General features: G+C 36.2%; 1 protein-coding gene across 10 annotated transcripts in view; it reads right to left on the minus strand.

Annotated features, from left to right (window-relative positions):
* Positions 1-13,766: 13,766 nt before the first annotated feature.
* Positions 13,767-15,746, minus strand: part of ECT2 (epithelial cell transforming 2) — a 64,021-nt gene continuing 62,041 nt past the window's right edge. For 6 of the 10 annotated variants that reach the window (XM_060011120.1, XM_060011121.1, XM_060011119.1 and 3 more), the window contains one exon: positions 14,987-15,093. Coding sequence is in view for 4 of the 10 variants with exons in the window: in XM_060011126.1 (XP_059867109.1) it covers positions 15,004-15,093 (90 nt within the window). In the remaining 6 variants the exon portion in view is untranslated. Of the gene's footprint in view, positions 15,094-15,746 lie in introns of all 10 variants that reach the window. The other 4 variants (XM_060011126.1, XM_060011127.1, XM_060011123.1 and 1 more) reach the window with 1 other exon arrangement.

Consider the following 15,746-nt stretch of genomic DNA (forward strand, 5'->3'; position numbering starts at 1 on the left):
ACCACAACTACTGAGCCTGTGCTGTAGAGCCCACGAGCCACAACTACTGAGCCCACGTGCCACAACTACTGAAGCCCACACACCTAGAGCCCATGCTCTGCAACAAGAGAAGCCACTGCTGTGAGAAGCCTGCGCAATGTAACGAAGGGCAGCCGCCACACATTGCAACTAGAGAAAGCCCGTGTGCAGCAACGAAGACCCAATGCAGCCAAAAATAAATAAATTAAAAAAGAAAAAAAATTTAAAAACATAAAGCTTGTGTTTTCTTATTTATTTTCATTTTGGATGATCTGTCCATTGGTGAATGTGGGGTGTTAAAGTCCCCTACTATTATTGTGTTACTGTCAATTTCCCCTTTTATAGCTGTTAGCATTTGCCTTATGTATTGGGGTGCTCCTATGTTGGTGCATATTTACAACTGTTGTATCTTCTTCTTGGACTGATCTCTTGGATCATAATGTAGTGTCCTTCTTTGTCTCTTGTAACAGTCTTTATTTTAAAGTCTATTTTGTCTGCTATGAGAGTTGCTACTCCAGCGTTTTGTTTTGTTTTTTAATAAGTTTATTCATTTTTGGCTGCATTGGGTCTACGTTGCTCTGTGCAGGCTTTCTGTAGCTGTGGTGAGTTGGGGCTAGTCTTTGTTGTGGTGCGCGGGCTTCTCATTGCGGTGGCTTCTCTTGTTGCCGAGCATGGGCTCTAGGCGCATGGGTTTCAGTTGTTGTGGCTCGCAGGCTCTAGAATGCAGGCTCAGTAGTTGTGGCTTAGTTGCTCCGCGCATGTGGGATCTTCCCAGACCAGGGATTGAACCTGTGTCCCCTGCATTGGCAGGCGGATTCTTAACCACTGTGCCACCACGGAAGCCCCTCCAGCTTTCTTTTGATTTCCTTTTGCATGGAATATCTTTTTCCATCCCCTCAGTTTCAGTCTGTATGTGTCCCTAGGTCTGGAGTGCATCTCTTGTAGACAGCATATGTATGGGTCTTGTTTTTGTATCCATTCAGCCAGTCTATGTCTTTTGGTTGGAGCATTTAATCCATTTACATTTAAGGTAATTATTGATATGTATGTTCCTATTACCATTTTCTTAATTATTTTGGGTTTATTTTTGTAGGTCTTTTCCTTCTCTTGTTTTTCCTGCCTAGAGAAGTTCCTTTAGCATTTGTTGTAAAGCTGGTTTGGTGGGGATGAATTCTCAACTTTTGCTTGTCTGTAAAGGTTTTAATTTCTTCATCTAATCTGAATGAGATCCTTGCTGGGTAGAGTAATCTTGGTTGTAGGTTTTTCCCTTTCATCACTTTAAATATGTCCTGCCACTCCCTTCTGGCTTGCAGAGTTTCTGCTGAAAGACCAGCTGTTAACCTTACGGGGATTCCGTTGTATGCTATTTGTTGCTTTTCCCTTGCTGCTTTTAATATTTTTTCTTTGTATTTAATATTTGATAGTTTGATTAATATGTGTCTCAGAGTGCTTCTCTTTGGGTTTATCCTGTATGGGACTCTCTGTGCTTCCTGGACTTGATTGACTATTTCCTTTCCCCTGTTAGGGAAGTTTTTGACTATAATCTCTTATTTTCTCAGACCCTTTCTTTTCCTCTTCTTCTTCTGGGACCCCTACAATTCGACTGTTGGTGCATTTAATGTTGTCCCAGACGTCTCTGAGACTGTCCTCAATTCTTTTCATTGTTTTTCTTTATTCTGCTCCCTGGCAGTTATTTCCACCATTTTATCTTCCAGCTCACTTACCCATTCTTCTGCCTCAGTTGTTCTGTTATTGATTCCTTCTAGAGTATTTTTAACTTCAGTAATTGTGTTGTTCATTACTGTTTGTTTCCTCTTTAGTTCTTCTAGTCCTTGTTAAATGTTTCTTGTATTTTCTCCATTCTGTTTCTGAGATTTTGGATCATCTTTACTATCACTACTCTGGGTTCTTTTTCAGGTAGGTTGCCTATTGTGTCTTCATTTATTTGATCTTGTAGGTTTTTAACTTGCTCCTTTGTCTGTAACATATTTTGTCGTTTCATTTTTTTTGTTTTTTTTTTGATGGGTGGTGCTGTATTCCAGTCTTACTGGTTGTTTGGCCTGAGATGTCCAGCACTGGAGTTTGCAGGCAGTTGGATAGAGCTGGGTCTTGGTGATGAGATGAGGACCTCCAGGAGGGCTCACTCTGACTGATATTCCCTGTGGTCTGAGGTTCTCTGTTGGTCCAGCGGTTTGTATTTGGAGCTCATGCCCGGCCTCCAGCCTGGGAACTGAGATCCCACAAGTTTTGTGGGGCAGTTTAAAAAAAAAAGGAAGAAAGAAAAAAAAAAAGGAGAAGTACAATATCAAAGAATAAAAAACAAAGTAAAATTAGAAAGATAAAAAATATATTAGGAAGGGAAGAGATATGGGGACATATGTATATGTATAACTGATTCACTTTGTTATAAAGCAGAAACTAACACACCATTGTAAAGCAATTATACTCTAATAAAGATGTTAAAAAAAAGAAAAATATATATTAGGAAAAATAAAAGTATAATTGAAACAACTGAAACAAGGCAAATTAAAACCACGACAGAAAAAAGAAAAAGAGAAAAGGGGGGGGGGTGGAACAAGCCAAAAGGAGTGATCAGGAACTAAGTATAAAGAATAAAATTAGAAATATAAAAAATTTATTAGGAAAAATAAAAATGTAAAAGTATCAACAACAATGAATCAACAAGGTAAAACAGAACCCCATCTAAAAGAGGAAAAAAAAAAAAAAAGCCTTGGCTATGGGGGCGGAATTTAGGCGGGGGTGGGGTTTAGGGTGGGGCAGAACCTAGGTTGGGGGGCTGGTGACGCTTGAGTGTGGGGTGGGGCCTCTGCTTAGGACCCGCCCGGAGCGGAGAGGCAGCACGTGGAAGGAGGGCCTCTGGAGTGTGGGGTTCTGGAGTTTGGAGGTAGGGCCCTGAGTGAGGGCGTGTGGGTGGGGTTTAGGCCCAGAGCGTTGGAGGGGGTCTCCAAGGGTAGAGGTGGGTCCCTGGCTGGGGTGTAGGGACGGGGCTTGTGCTCTGCGTGGCAGGAGGGAGGCTCCGAGGGCAGAGGATTAGCCCAACAGCCTCCGGGTGCCTAAGTGGACAGGGAAGGCACTGGCCCTGTTCTCTTCCATTCCCTCGTGCCCCTCCCCATCTCCCCCAGGGTCTCCCCATTGCTGCTGGACCCCTAACCGTGGGTGGGTCCCGCTGGGTGTAGGAACTCCTCCCCTCCCCCAGCCACCCCACAGGGGTGCCGGTCCCCTAGTCCAGCCTTTACTTTTGCTCCCCCTTCCCTCCCTCCCTCTCCCTCAGGACCCGCACAGCTGGAGGGGGCCTAGGTGGGCAGAGGATCAGGCTCAGCATCTCAGCAGGTTCCTGGGGGCCCCAGTGGGCAGGGGGAACCTGGCCATGCTCCCTTTTGATCCTCTGCCCTCCCAGTGGTTCCCCAATTTCCCCCTTTAGGTGTGGGATCCCTTCCCCTTCCCAAGCCACCCCTCAGGGGCACCAGTCCCGTCCCACCTCCAGTTCTCCTCCCCCTTCTCTCCCCTCATGCCCCACGTCCTACCCAGTCGCTGGGGGTTCCTCCTGTCCCCTTAGGTGTCCGTGGTCCTCCACCAGTGCCTGGTAGGTGCCCTAGTTGTGAGGAGACGCGAATTCCACGTCCTCCTAGTACGCCAACTTGACTCCATTTCCCTCATTAGTTTTAATACAGACCTACCTTATTATATTACACTTGGCTTTATTGCGCTTTGCAGACACTGCAGTTTTTACAAATTTAATTGTTGTGACAACCTTGCATCCAGCAAGTCTATTGTCGCCATTTTTCCAACAGCATTTGCTCAGTTTGTGTCTCTGTGTCACATTTTGCTAATTCTTGCAACATTTCAAACATTCTCATTATTATTATTATATTTGTTATGGTGATCTGTGATCAGTGATCTTCGATGTTACTACTGTAATTGTTTTGGGGGCACCACAGTCCATGTTCATAGTGAACTTAGTCTATAAATGTTGTATGAGTTCAGACTGCTGCACTGAACAGCTGTTCCCCCACCTCTCTCCCTCTCCTCAGGCCATTATTCTCTGAAACACAAGAATATTGACATTACGCCAGTTAATAACCCTACAATGGCCTCTAAGTATTCAACAGATTTTCAATGTAGACAAAACAGCCTTATATTGGAAGATGCCATCTAGGACTTTCATAGCTAGAGAGGTCAATGCCTGGCTTCCAAGCATCAAAGGACAGGCTGACTCTCTTGTTAGGGGCTAATACACCTGATGACTTTAAGTTGAAGTTGAATACACCTGATGACTTTAAGTTGAAGTCATCAGGCTAATACACCTGATGACTTTAATGCTCATTTACCATTCCAAGAATCCTAGGGCCCTTAAGAATTATGCTGAATCAACTCTGCCTGTGCTCTATAAATGGAACAACAAAGCCTTGATGACAGCATATCTGTTTACAACACGGTTTACTGAGACCTGCTCCTCAGAAAAAAAAGCTTTCTTTCAAAATATGACTGCTCATTGACAATGCACCTCGTCACCCAAGAGCTCTGATGGAGATGTACAATGAGATGAATGATGTTTTTATGCCTGCTAACACAACATCCATTCTGCAGCCCACGGATCAAGGAGTAATTTTGACTTTCAAGTCTTATTATTTAAGAAATACATTTTTGTAAAGGTTATAGTTGCCATATAGATAGTGATTCCTCTGATGGATCTGGGCAGTCAGTTGAAAAACCTCTGGAAAGGATTCACCATTCTAGATGCCATTAAGAACATTCATGAGTCATGGGAAGAGGACAAAATAGCAACGTTAACAGGAGTTTCGAAAAAGCTGACTCCAACCCTCATGGATGACTTTAAGTTTAAGACTTCAGTGGAGGAAATAACTGCAGATGTAGTAGAAAAAGCAAGAGAAGTAGAATTAGAAGGGGAACCATAAGATGGGACTGAATTGCTGCAATCTCATGATAAAACTTTAACAGATGAAGAGTTGCTTCTCATGGATGAACAAAGAGAAGTGTTTTTTTGTGATGGACTCTACTCCTGGTAAAGATGCTGTGAAGATTGTTGAAATGACAACAGAGGATTTACACTAACTTAGTTGATAAAGCAGCACAGGGTTTGAGAGGACTGACTCCAATTTTGAAACTTCTGAAGTAAAATGCCATCAAACAACATTGCATGCTGCAGAGAAATCGTTCCTTATAGAAAGAGTCGATCAAAGGGGCAAACTTCATTGTTGTCTTATTTTAAGAAACTGCCAGCTACCCCAGCCCTCAGCAAACAACACCCTGGATCAGTCAGCAGCCATCAACTCGAGGCAAGAGTCTCCTCCAGCACAAAGACTCGCTGAAGGCTCAGATGATGGTTAGCATTTTTTTAGCAATAAAGTATTATTTAACTAAGGTATGTACATTGTCTTTTTGTTTTAGACATAATGCTATTGCACACTTAACAGACTACAGTATAGTGTGAACCAACTTTTACATGCACTGGGAAACCAAAAAATTTATGTGACTTGCCTTATTTCAATACTTAGTTTATTGCAGTGGTCTGGAACCAAACTTGCAATATCTCCAAGGTAGACCTGTATATGTAATTTTTCACCATATACAAACAACTTATCTTTATGAAGTAAAACATGTCTATCTTGACGTTTTTGTCTTGTTTCTTTTCCCCACACACAGGTTATGACGATATTTTCCTATATTTTATTGCTTTTATATTTAAAAACGGAACTTATTTTCAAAACGATATAAGCTGTAAATATAACTTTGTTTTCTTCCAAACGGATAGCCCATTATGCCAGTATATTCATAAATAAACCAACCTTTACATCCAAACTGAAATGACACTCTTATCATTTATTAGTTTCTCATATATATTCTGATCTTTTTTTTTCTGGATCTTCTATATTATTTATCTAATCTAGTTGTCTATACCATTCCAGTACTAAGTGGGTTTAATTATAGAAACTTTGGGAGGCAAGTCCTCCCTAACTTGCAAAAGAACTTTGGCTAGTCTCAGACGTCTACTCTCCCCTACAGACATTAGTATTAGAATCATTTTGTACTATTCTAAACCAAACAAACAAACAAAAATAAACAAAAACCTATTTAAAAAAACAAGTGGGACTACATCAAATTTAAAGGCTTCTGCACAGCAGAAGAAACTAACAACAAAATGAAAAGGCAACCTACTGAATGGGAGAAAATATTTGCAATCATATATATGATAAGGGGCTAATATCCAAATATATAAAGAACTCATTCAACTCAAGAGCCAAAAAAAAAAAAATCCAATTTAAAAATGGGCAGAAGATCTGAATAGACATTTTTAGACATACAGATGGCCAACAGGCAACATGAAAAGGTGCTCAACATCACTAATCAAAAGGGAATTGCAAATCTAAACCACAATGAAATACCACCTCATACCTGTTAGTATGGCTATTATCAGAAAGATAAAAGAAGAGCTGGTGAGGTTGTGGAAAAGAGGATGCTTGTACACTGTTGTTGGAAATGTAAATTGGGGCTGGTGTTGTGGAAAACAGCATGAAGGTTCCTCAAAAAATTAAACATATAGAACTACATATGATCCATTCTGGGTATTTACACAAAGACAGAGAAAAAACTAACTTGAAAAGATATATGACCCCCATGTTCATTGCAGCATTATTTACAAAAGCCAAGACATGGAAACAAGTGTCCAGTGATTAGATGGATTAAAAAATGTGACACAAACACACACAAACAAAATGGAATATTATTCAGCCATTTTATTAAAAAAAGGAAATCTTGCCATTCTGACAACATGGAGGGAACTACTTAAGGGCATTATGCTAACTTAAGTAAGTCACACAAAGACAGATACTTTATGATCTCACTTATATGTGGAATCTTAAAAAAAAACACAAAACCCACAACACACAAACACCCCCAAAACACGAGTTCATGGACATAGAGAACAGATTGGTGGTTGCCAGAGGTGGGGAGTGTGGGGTGGAGGGTGGGTGAAATGGGTCAAAAGGTACAAACTTCCAGTATTAAATAAGTCATGGGGATGTAATGTACAGCTTGGTGACTGTAATTAGTAATACTGTATTGTATATTTGAAAGTTGCTAAGAGACTAGATCTTAAAAGTTCTCATCGCAAGAAAACAAATGGGTAACAATGTGTGGTGATGAATGTTAACTAGACATATTGTAGTGATCATCTTGCAGTATATACAAATATTGAATCATATTTATAACTGAAACTAATATAATGTTATATGCCAATCATATCTCAATAAAAAATTTATAAACAAGATTCTAAATGGAAATGCAGTGAATTTAGATATTAATTTAGACCTATTTTAAGTATTAGGTATTCCCATCCAGGAAAAAGAAGTCTCTATGATCATTCAAGATTGCTTTATGCCCTTTATTTAATAAGGGTCTGTATTTACACAGGGTCTGTTCCTTTCTTATTAAATTTATTCCAAGGTATTTTATAAAGTCTGTCACTATTGTAAGGAGAATTTATCTGTTGCTTCAAATGCTAACTGGATATTGCCAACTTGAAGAAAAGCTTTTGATTTCTGTATTACATATCATGTAACCAGCCAAATATTAATTCTAACATTTTTAGGGAAATCTTTGGAGTATACAGCCACATCATTAATAATTTCCCTATTCTTTTTTATGATGTATACCAATCACTTAATTTTTTTGTATTTTGAATTAGCTAAAGCTTTAAAAACCGAATAAACAGTTGTGGGGGAGGGTAAATCTATCTTTTCTAATTTAATGCAATGGTATGTGTATTTCATGTAACATGATATTTGCTGTCGGTTCTTACACAGTATTACATTTAGATGATTTCCCTCTATTGCTATTTTATTTTGAGGATGTTTTTTCCTCTTTAAAAACTTTTATTGTGAAATATATAATACAACTTAAAATTTAAAATGAATATTATGAGAATAACAAAATAAACACCCATGCATACACCATGCCATATTAAGTTACCAGTACCTTAGAGTCTCCCTTTGTGCTCCTCTCTGACCATAATCTCTCTCCCTAAACCCACCCTCCCAAGAGGTAACTGTTATCCAGAATTTTGTGCTATTTATTATGCCCTTGTTTTTCTTTAAAATGTTACCAGCTATCTATCCCTAAATAACTGTCCTTCTTGTTTTTGAAGTTATATTGTTGTTGAACTTTATATAGACAGAATAATGCTGTATCTATTTTTCTGACTTGCTTTTTCACTCAATATGTTCCTGAAATTGTTATTGGATGTAGACAAAATGCATTCATGTCATCACTGTACGTCATTAAATTGTATGACTATCCTATAATTTACATATCCATTCTACTGTTGACATTGGGTTGTTTCCAATTTGGGAATACTATAAGCAATGCTGCTGTAGGCATTCTCACACCTGTACACCAGCAGACACACGTGTGCAACGGCTTCCCTAAGTAAGAATGGATATAGGTTTGGTCATGTACAACTTTACTACCTAATGACAAACTGACTTCTGTACAATAAATCAATTCATCAATACGTCAATTTACCTATCCTTGCACCAAATACCATTTTGTTTTTAAGTCTTGGTATCTTGTAAATCAAATGCTCTCACCTTGTGCCTCCTCACGAATATCTTAACTTTACTGGCTATTTGCTCTACCAAGTCTATTTTAGAATAAGCCAGTTTAATAAATTAAAAATTCTTACTGAGGATGGACAATTTGGGGAATTACTATCTAAGAATATACTCTGTACTGTTAGATTAATGACTTCTAATAAAGTTTTAATTTTCTGCATAAAAATCTTGCAAATTACTTGTTTTTTATCATAGCTTTTGATTTTTGCTGGTACATAGAAATAAAATTGATTTTTACTTGTTTCCAGAACCTTACTAAACTCTTATTAATTCCACCAATTTATCTGCATATTCTTTGTGAAGGTGGGGAGGGAAGATGGGCCTATGCAGACAATAACTCCCCTGTGAATAAGAATATATTTTTTCCTCTTGAATTCTTTTTATTATTATTTTTTAAATATTTATTTATTTGGTTGCACCAGGTCTTAGTTGCCCCATGTGGGCTCCTTTTGTTGCAGCAGACGGGTTCCTTAGTTGCGGCTCCAGGGCTACTTAGTTGTGGCATGCGAACTCTTAGTTGTGGCATGCATGTGGGATCTAGTTCCCTGACGAGGGATTGAACCTGGGCCCCATGCATTGGGAGCGCGGAGTCTTATCCACTGCGCCACCAGAGAAGTCCCTCCTCTTGAATTCTTAGACCTTTCTTTCTTTTTTTTTAAATTGTCAGTGCACTGGCTAGAACCTCCAATATAATGACATCCTTGTATTCTGATCTTGAAGGAAATGCTTTTAAAGTTTCATCATTAAGTAAGATGTGTGCTGTACTCTTTCTTGGTGAAAGTTCTTTACTACCTTAAGGAAGTGCTTTTTTATGCATTAAATTTTTCAGGGTTTCCCTGGTGGTGCAGTGGTTGAGAGTCTGCCTGCCTATGCTGGGGACAAGGGTTTGTGCCCTGGTCTGGGAAGATCCCACATGCCGCGGAGCGGCTGGGCCCGTGAGCCATGGCCGCTGAGCCTGCGCGTGCGGAGGCTGTGCTCCGCAACGGGAGAGGCCACAACAGTGAGAGGCCCGCGTACAGCAAAAAAAAAAAAAAAAAAAGAAATTTCAGATGTTTTTTATTTATTACTGAGATGATCCTATGATTTTCCCCTTTATCTGTTAATGTGGTGAATTACATTTTGTATTTAAAAACTGATATTGCATTGTTAAATCAACCTTGCATTCCAGAGATAAACTCAACTTAGTAATGATGCATAATCTTTTTTATGCAATGCTGAATTCACATTGCTAATAGAGTATTAGCAATTTTAGAATTTTTCCATTGATAGTCTTAAATGAGATTAGACTATAATTTTCCTTTCCTTTTCTCTTTGTTCTGATATCAAGGTTATGTTAAAAACTCATTAGAAAATGGAAAATATTGGGATTTCCCTGGTGGTCCAGGTGGTTAAGAATCCACCTTACAATGCTGGGAACATGGGTTCGATCCCTGGTCAGGGAACTAAGATCCCACATGCCACACGGCAACTAAGCCCGCACTACAACTACTAAGCCCGTGTGCCGCAACTACTGAGCCCGTGCACTCTGGTGCCCACATGCTCATCACAACTAGAGAGAAGCCCGTGTGCTGCAATGAAGAGCCTGTGTGCCAGAATGAAAAATCCTGCGTGCCGCAACTAAGACCTAACGCAGCCAAAAACAAATAGGTAAATAAATATTCAAAAATAAATAAATAAATGGAAAATGTTCTCTCTTCAATCTGTTTCTTGAATTTGGGGTGTACTTACTCTGAAACTATCTAGGCCAAGCATTTTCTCTGTAAGAAAGAATTTTAACTTTGGAATCTATTCTTTAATAATTATAGAACCAACCAGGATTTTTTTTTTCTTACTGAGTCTTTTTTTTTTGTATTTTCTTCAGAATTTATCAATTTCAACTAAGTCTGCAATTTGACTGGCAGAAAGTTATTCATAATATAATATGCACGTGTCAGTGTATTATATCACATCTAACATTTTATATTTGCTCTCTCAACCTTGAAAGATGTTTGTCAACATTATTGGTCTTCTTAAAAAGCTAAATAAAACAATAAATTACTATGAAGTGAACAAGTATATAACATAAAGGTTAAGAAACAGAATGCTGCCAGAGTACCTAAATTCCCATGTGCCCCTTCCTCATTTTCCCCCATGGAGGTTATACTATGTTGGCTTTTAGAGTAACAATTTTCTTGTTTGCCTTTAAACTTTTACCAGATAACTCTACAACCTTACACAATAAAGTATCACTTTGTCGATTTTTAAACTTTATATAAATAGAATTTAAAAAATAGTTATTTTTATATCTGTTTTCTTTCACTCAATACTCTCAAGATTTATCCAGGTCATTGCATGTTCAGGAGTTCATTCAATGCATGACTATAATACAGTATATTCATCCATTATAATGCTGATATAAATTTCTGATTTTTCATTTTCAGGCTATTATGTATAATGTAGCTATGAACATTCTTTTGTACATGGATTCTGGTATTCGTGTGCCTATTTTTCCTGAAATAAATATCTGGGATTACAACTGTTTGGTTTTAAGGTATGCATATCTTAAACCTTACTGCTTAATGCCCAAGCATTTTGTAAAATGATTATACAATTTACACTCCTACAAGCAGTGGAAGAGACTTCTCTGCTTCCCATTTGTGCTAAGCAAATATGGTGCATGTGCAATGGTATCTTACTTGCATTCTCTGCATTATGAATGAGGAACATCTCTTAATAAACTTATTAGCCATTTGGGTTTCTCACTTGTAAAATGCCTTTTTTTCTATAGAGATGTCTGATTTTTCAGATTTTTCAGTTATTTACATATTCTGGATATGAGTCGTTTGTCAACTGCATAAATTGCAAACATCTACTCTGTGACTCTCACTCTCTTAATGATGTCTTTTCATGACTAGAAGTTCTTGATTTTAATGTAGATTTATCAATCTTTCCCACTATAATTAGCTTAAACAAAGTAACAAGTTTAACTAATCTTTTCCAACCCAACAGATTAAACATACTCTCCTATATTACCTAGTAAAATCTTTATAGTTTTACCTTTCATATTTAGGTCTACAATTCCCTTAAAATTCATTTTTGTATATAGCATGTGAAAAAATTAATTTCCTTCCCTTCTTTTTTTAATAGAGATACCCATTTTTCTCTGCACCATTTATTGAACAGACTGTCTTTTCCCCAATGTTTTAAAGTGCTACTTTTGTCTGTTTATGTATTTTCAATTATAATCCATTAATCTATTTGTGTTCAGTACACCAAAACTTCCAACACCTCAACGTCTTGATTGCTACAACTTTATAATAAACCTTGTTTCTAATAAAGCTTCCTCAACTGAGTGGTTATTCATAACTCTTGTATTTCCATATAAATTTTTAAAACAGTTTGTTATTTTACACACACACAAACACACACACTTTGTATTTTGACTGGCTTTGTTTGAATCTATAATTCAATTTGGGGGAAACATTTTTCAAAAGTAAAGTAACCAATCCATGACTATGGTATAATCTCTCTATTAAGGTCTTTAATTAATGTAAATAAAGTCCCATGGTCTTCTCTGTAAGATCTTGTACATCTTTTATTAGATTTATTCTTAAGTACTTCAGTGGTTTTTATGCTATTGTAACAGGTATCTTTTAAGAAAAAGCATTTTCAACCTGTTTGTGGCTGGTGTTAATATAATTCATACTTGTATACTGATTTTGTATCAGAATTTAATTTAGTAACTTATCTGTAGATTCTTTAGGATTTCCTATCTACACAATCATATCATCTGTGAATAACAGCAGTATTGGTTTTTCCTTTCTAATTTTTATACCATTTCTTTTTCTTACAATACTGCACTGGGAGGGACTACATTAAAATGTTGATTAAAGGTGAAGTAGGCACCCCACTCCTTTCTGATCGCAAAGAATATGTTGCCAAGGTTTCATCATTAAGTATGATGTTTGTTATAGTTTTTTTGGTAGATAATCTTTTATAAGTTTAAGGATGTTCCATTCTACTCCTAATCTGCAAAAAGTCTGATCACAAGAGACAAATTTATCGGATGTTTTCCCTGCAACTACAGAGGTAATATAATTTTTCTCCCTTAACCTATTAGGAAAATATACTGATAAATTATCTAAAATTAGAATAACCTTGTGTGCCTGGCATAAACCCAATTTGGTTATGATATACTATTCTTCTTATATATTACAATATTTCATTTGTTAACATTTTGAAATATTGCATGTATTTTCACAAATAGGATTAACATTTCTTAAAATGTCCAAAGTTATCCAGAACTCATAAAATGAGACGGGACGTTTCCTTCCTCTATTCTCTTTAAGTATTTGTGTAAGATTGGTATTAATTCTTCATTAAATATTGAATAGCATTATCCAGTGAAGCCATCTGGGCCTGGTGATTTTTTTCTAGGAATAATTTTAAATGTGGATTCCATTTCTATAGTGTTTATAGGAACATTTATATGTGTTCTATTTCTTCCTGTATCAGTATTAATAAGTTACATTCCTCTAGAAGTATGTCTGTGAGAATTGTGGTATTCTGTTGCAGTAATGAGTTCCAATTTGCTCACATCTTCCTGCATCCACACTCCTGGGTAATAGTACCTTCCCACATTGACTTTAAAGCTCCCTTTAAAGTTAAAATTAACTACCTGCTACACTTTGCCAGTGAACATCCAATACATTTCCAAGTTCATGCCTTTTCTCACATCACTTCCTCTCCCTGGAAAACCCACATCTTTGGAGGCAACCACAGCTCCCTCCATCCCAATACAATGATAAAAGTTGTGTATTTTCTGCCAGAAAAAATGCATACATGCACATAAACACAAACTTTTATATAAACTATCATAGGATTCACTACCTCCATTCTGCAAAGTAGATTCTAGATTAACGACTCCTAACTTACACATTGCCCAGTATACATAATGCTTACAAATACTAATAGCAATAAGTATTAAATAAGCAATAAGCAATAAGCAATAAATATGCAAGCAAATATACAACAGAGCAAAGGCTGATATAAGCATTCATACTGGCTTATGAAAATTTGTCTGAAAGAACTGTTTAAAACATGAAACATAAAATATACTTGAGTTTTAAGTATTTATTTACAAAGTTCTTCCTAATACAACTGCTTTTAAAATATAGCAATAAAGGACCATTTACTATTTAAAAGTGGTACATATGTGGCATAGAAAAAAATCTATATAGTCAGTTAAACTATTATAACTGGTAACTGAAAATTGTTAAGTGACAATTAAACATTTGCAGTACTCCCTCAACAGGTAGGAAATAAAAATGCATTTATTCATAGGAACTTGATTAATTTGTATTACTGACTTAAAAAAAAAGACTACTGTGAAAGATAACATCAGGGTTTGAAAAGTATTTTACAAAAGCAAATAAATGTATTTCAGTTTTACACTTAATTATGAGGCCATGATAAAAATTTGACCATACACATATCTATGTATTTTACAGCAGGTTAGCCAACTTTAGAATTATTTCATAAAGAATATAAACAATCTTTACCACAATTTCCCCATGGTCTTATCCTTCAAAATAAAATTCCACACACTATCAAACTAAATCAAGATTTGCTAGTGGCTAAAATCATCATAAGTATATTGTCCCTTAAACAGCTACAAGTATACACCAGTATCATGTTTGTGCAAAATATACATTATTTTCTAATCTTTCTGCCCTTATCTCAATTTGCAAGCATATTTTGAAACCATCTCCTTTAACTGTTATTCTTGTTAATAGCGGCAAATCTTTTAAAATCCACATGCTGTACCTTTATTTATAAAATAAACTGCAAAAGGAGCAGTTAAATAACTACTTTAAATAGCACATGTGGACCAAGAACCCACTATTCAGAGATCTATGCAGGTTTTTATCTAGTAAGTACTGTGGTATCACTTAATTTCTGAACAAATTGAGATACACAGATATTTATTTCCAAAAATTCATTCATGGACACTATACAAAGAGATTCACAGCAGTATTTGGCGTCAGCCAATAAAATTTATTTACTGCATCACGTGGCAAAGTTACTAATATCATGAATAACTTAAATGATTGGTCTTCAATTGCATTCAACAAAGAAAAATTACATCAAAATCAATATAATTTTTTACATGAATTAACTCAAAAAATGTAAGAGGTTAATCTTACTCTTTCAAGAAGAAAATAAAATGGCATAGTTTAGTGTTACCTTCTTTCCAGCGTTCACCAAGTGCTAACAACAAGTACCATTTAAGTCAGTTTCTTATTTGAATATGAGGTTGTTTAAAAGTTTCTACAAATTAAGATTTTTTTAAGCTTCATATCAAATGAGTTGTAGATCTACTTAAAGTATGACTTCTCCTTTCAAAGAAGGAAGGAAGGCTGACAAGGGAAGGAGATGGGATGCCCTGTGAAGACAAAATATTGTGTATTTAAGATTTTTTCTTTTAAAAATTGTAATATATAGTTTAGTATCATACATGTCATTTTTACATTTTACAAATTATCATAACAAGACATCTGAAAAATCTAAACTCTTTAAATAAAATTAGGGGGAAGGGCGAGGAGAACACATAATTAAAACTATTTTAGCATTCTGAAAACAAGAAACAAATGGATAGACTAGTTTACTACATATGAACTCAGTTGAAACAGATATATGCTTAGTGTTTCAGGTTTTTTTAAAATTATAAATTAGAGTATAAGTTTTGAGCTTAAAAAGACAAACCCTAGTGGTTTCTTCTTAACTTAATCATAAAGCAGAATTAAGAGGAGTAAAATTACTTCGTGGGAAATAATTTTCTAAATTAAAAGTCATAAACTACGAAAGAGTTTTTATATTATGTATGCAACCCATATTTATATGTCTGTGTTTGTGTGTATGTATGATTTTGCTCCATGTAAAAATTGAGCAAAACAGCAGTGCTTCTGATAATAGAGATTATTAATATACTAAGCTGTCTAAACTTATTGTTTCAGAGTGTCAAAGTTAAATATCATCAGATTTTTAATAACAAAGAAACATAGACATGAATACCAAACACTCAAGAGGGAGTGTAAA

The sequence above is a fragment of the Delphinus delphis genome, chromosome 4 (assembly GCF_949987515.2).
Source record: "Delphinus delphis chromosome 4, mDelDel1.2, whole genome shotgun sequence".
NCBI classification, from domain to species: Eukaryota; Metazoa; Chordata; class Mammalia; order Artiodactyla; family Delphinidae; genus Delphinus; species Delphinus delphis.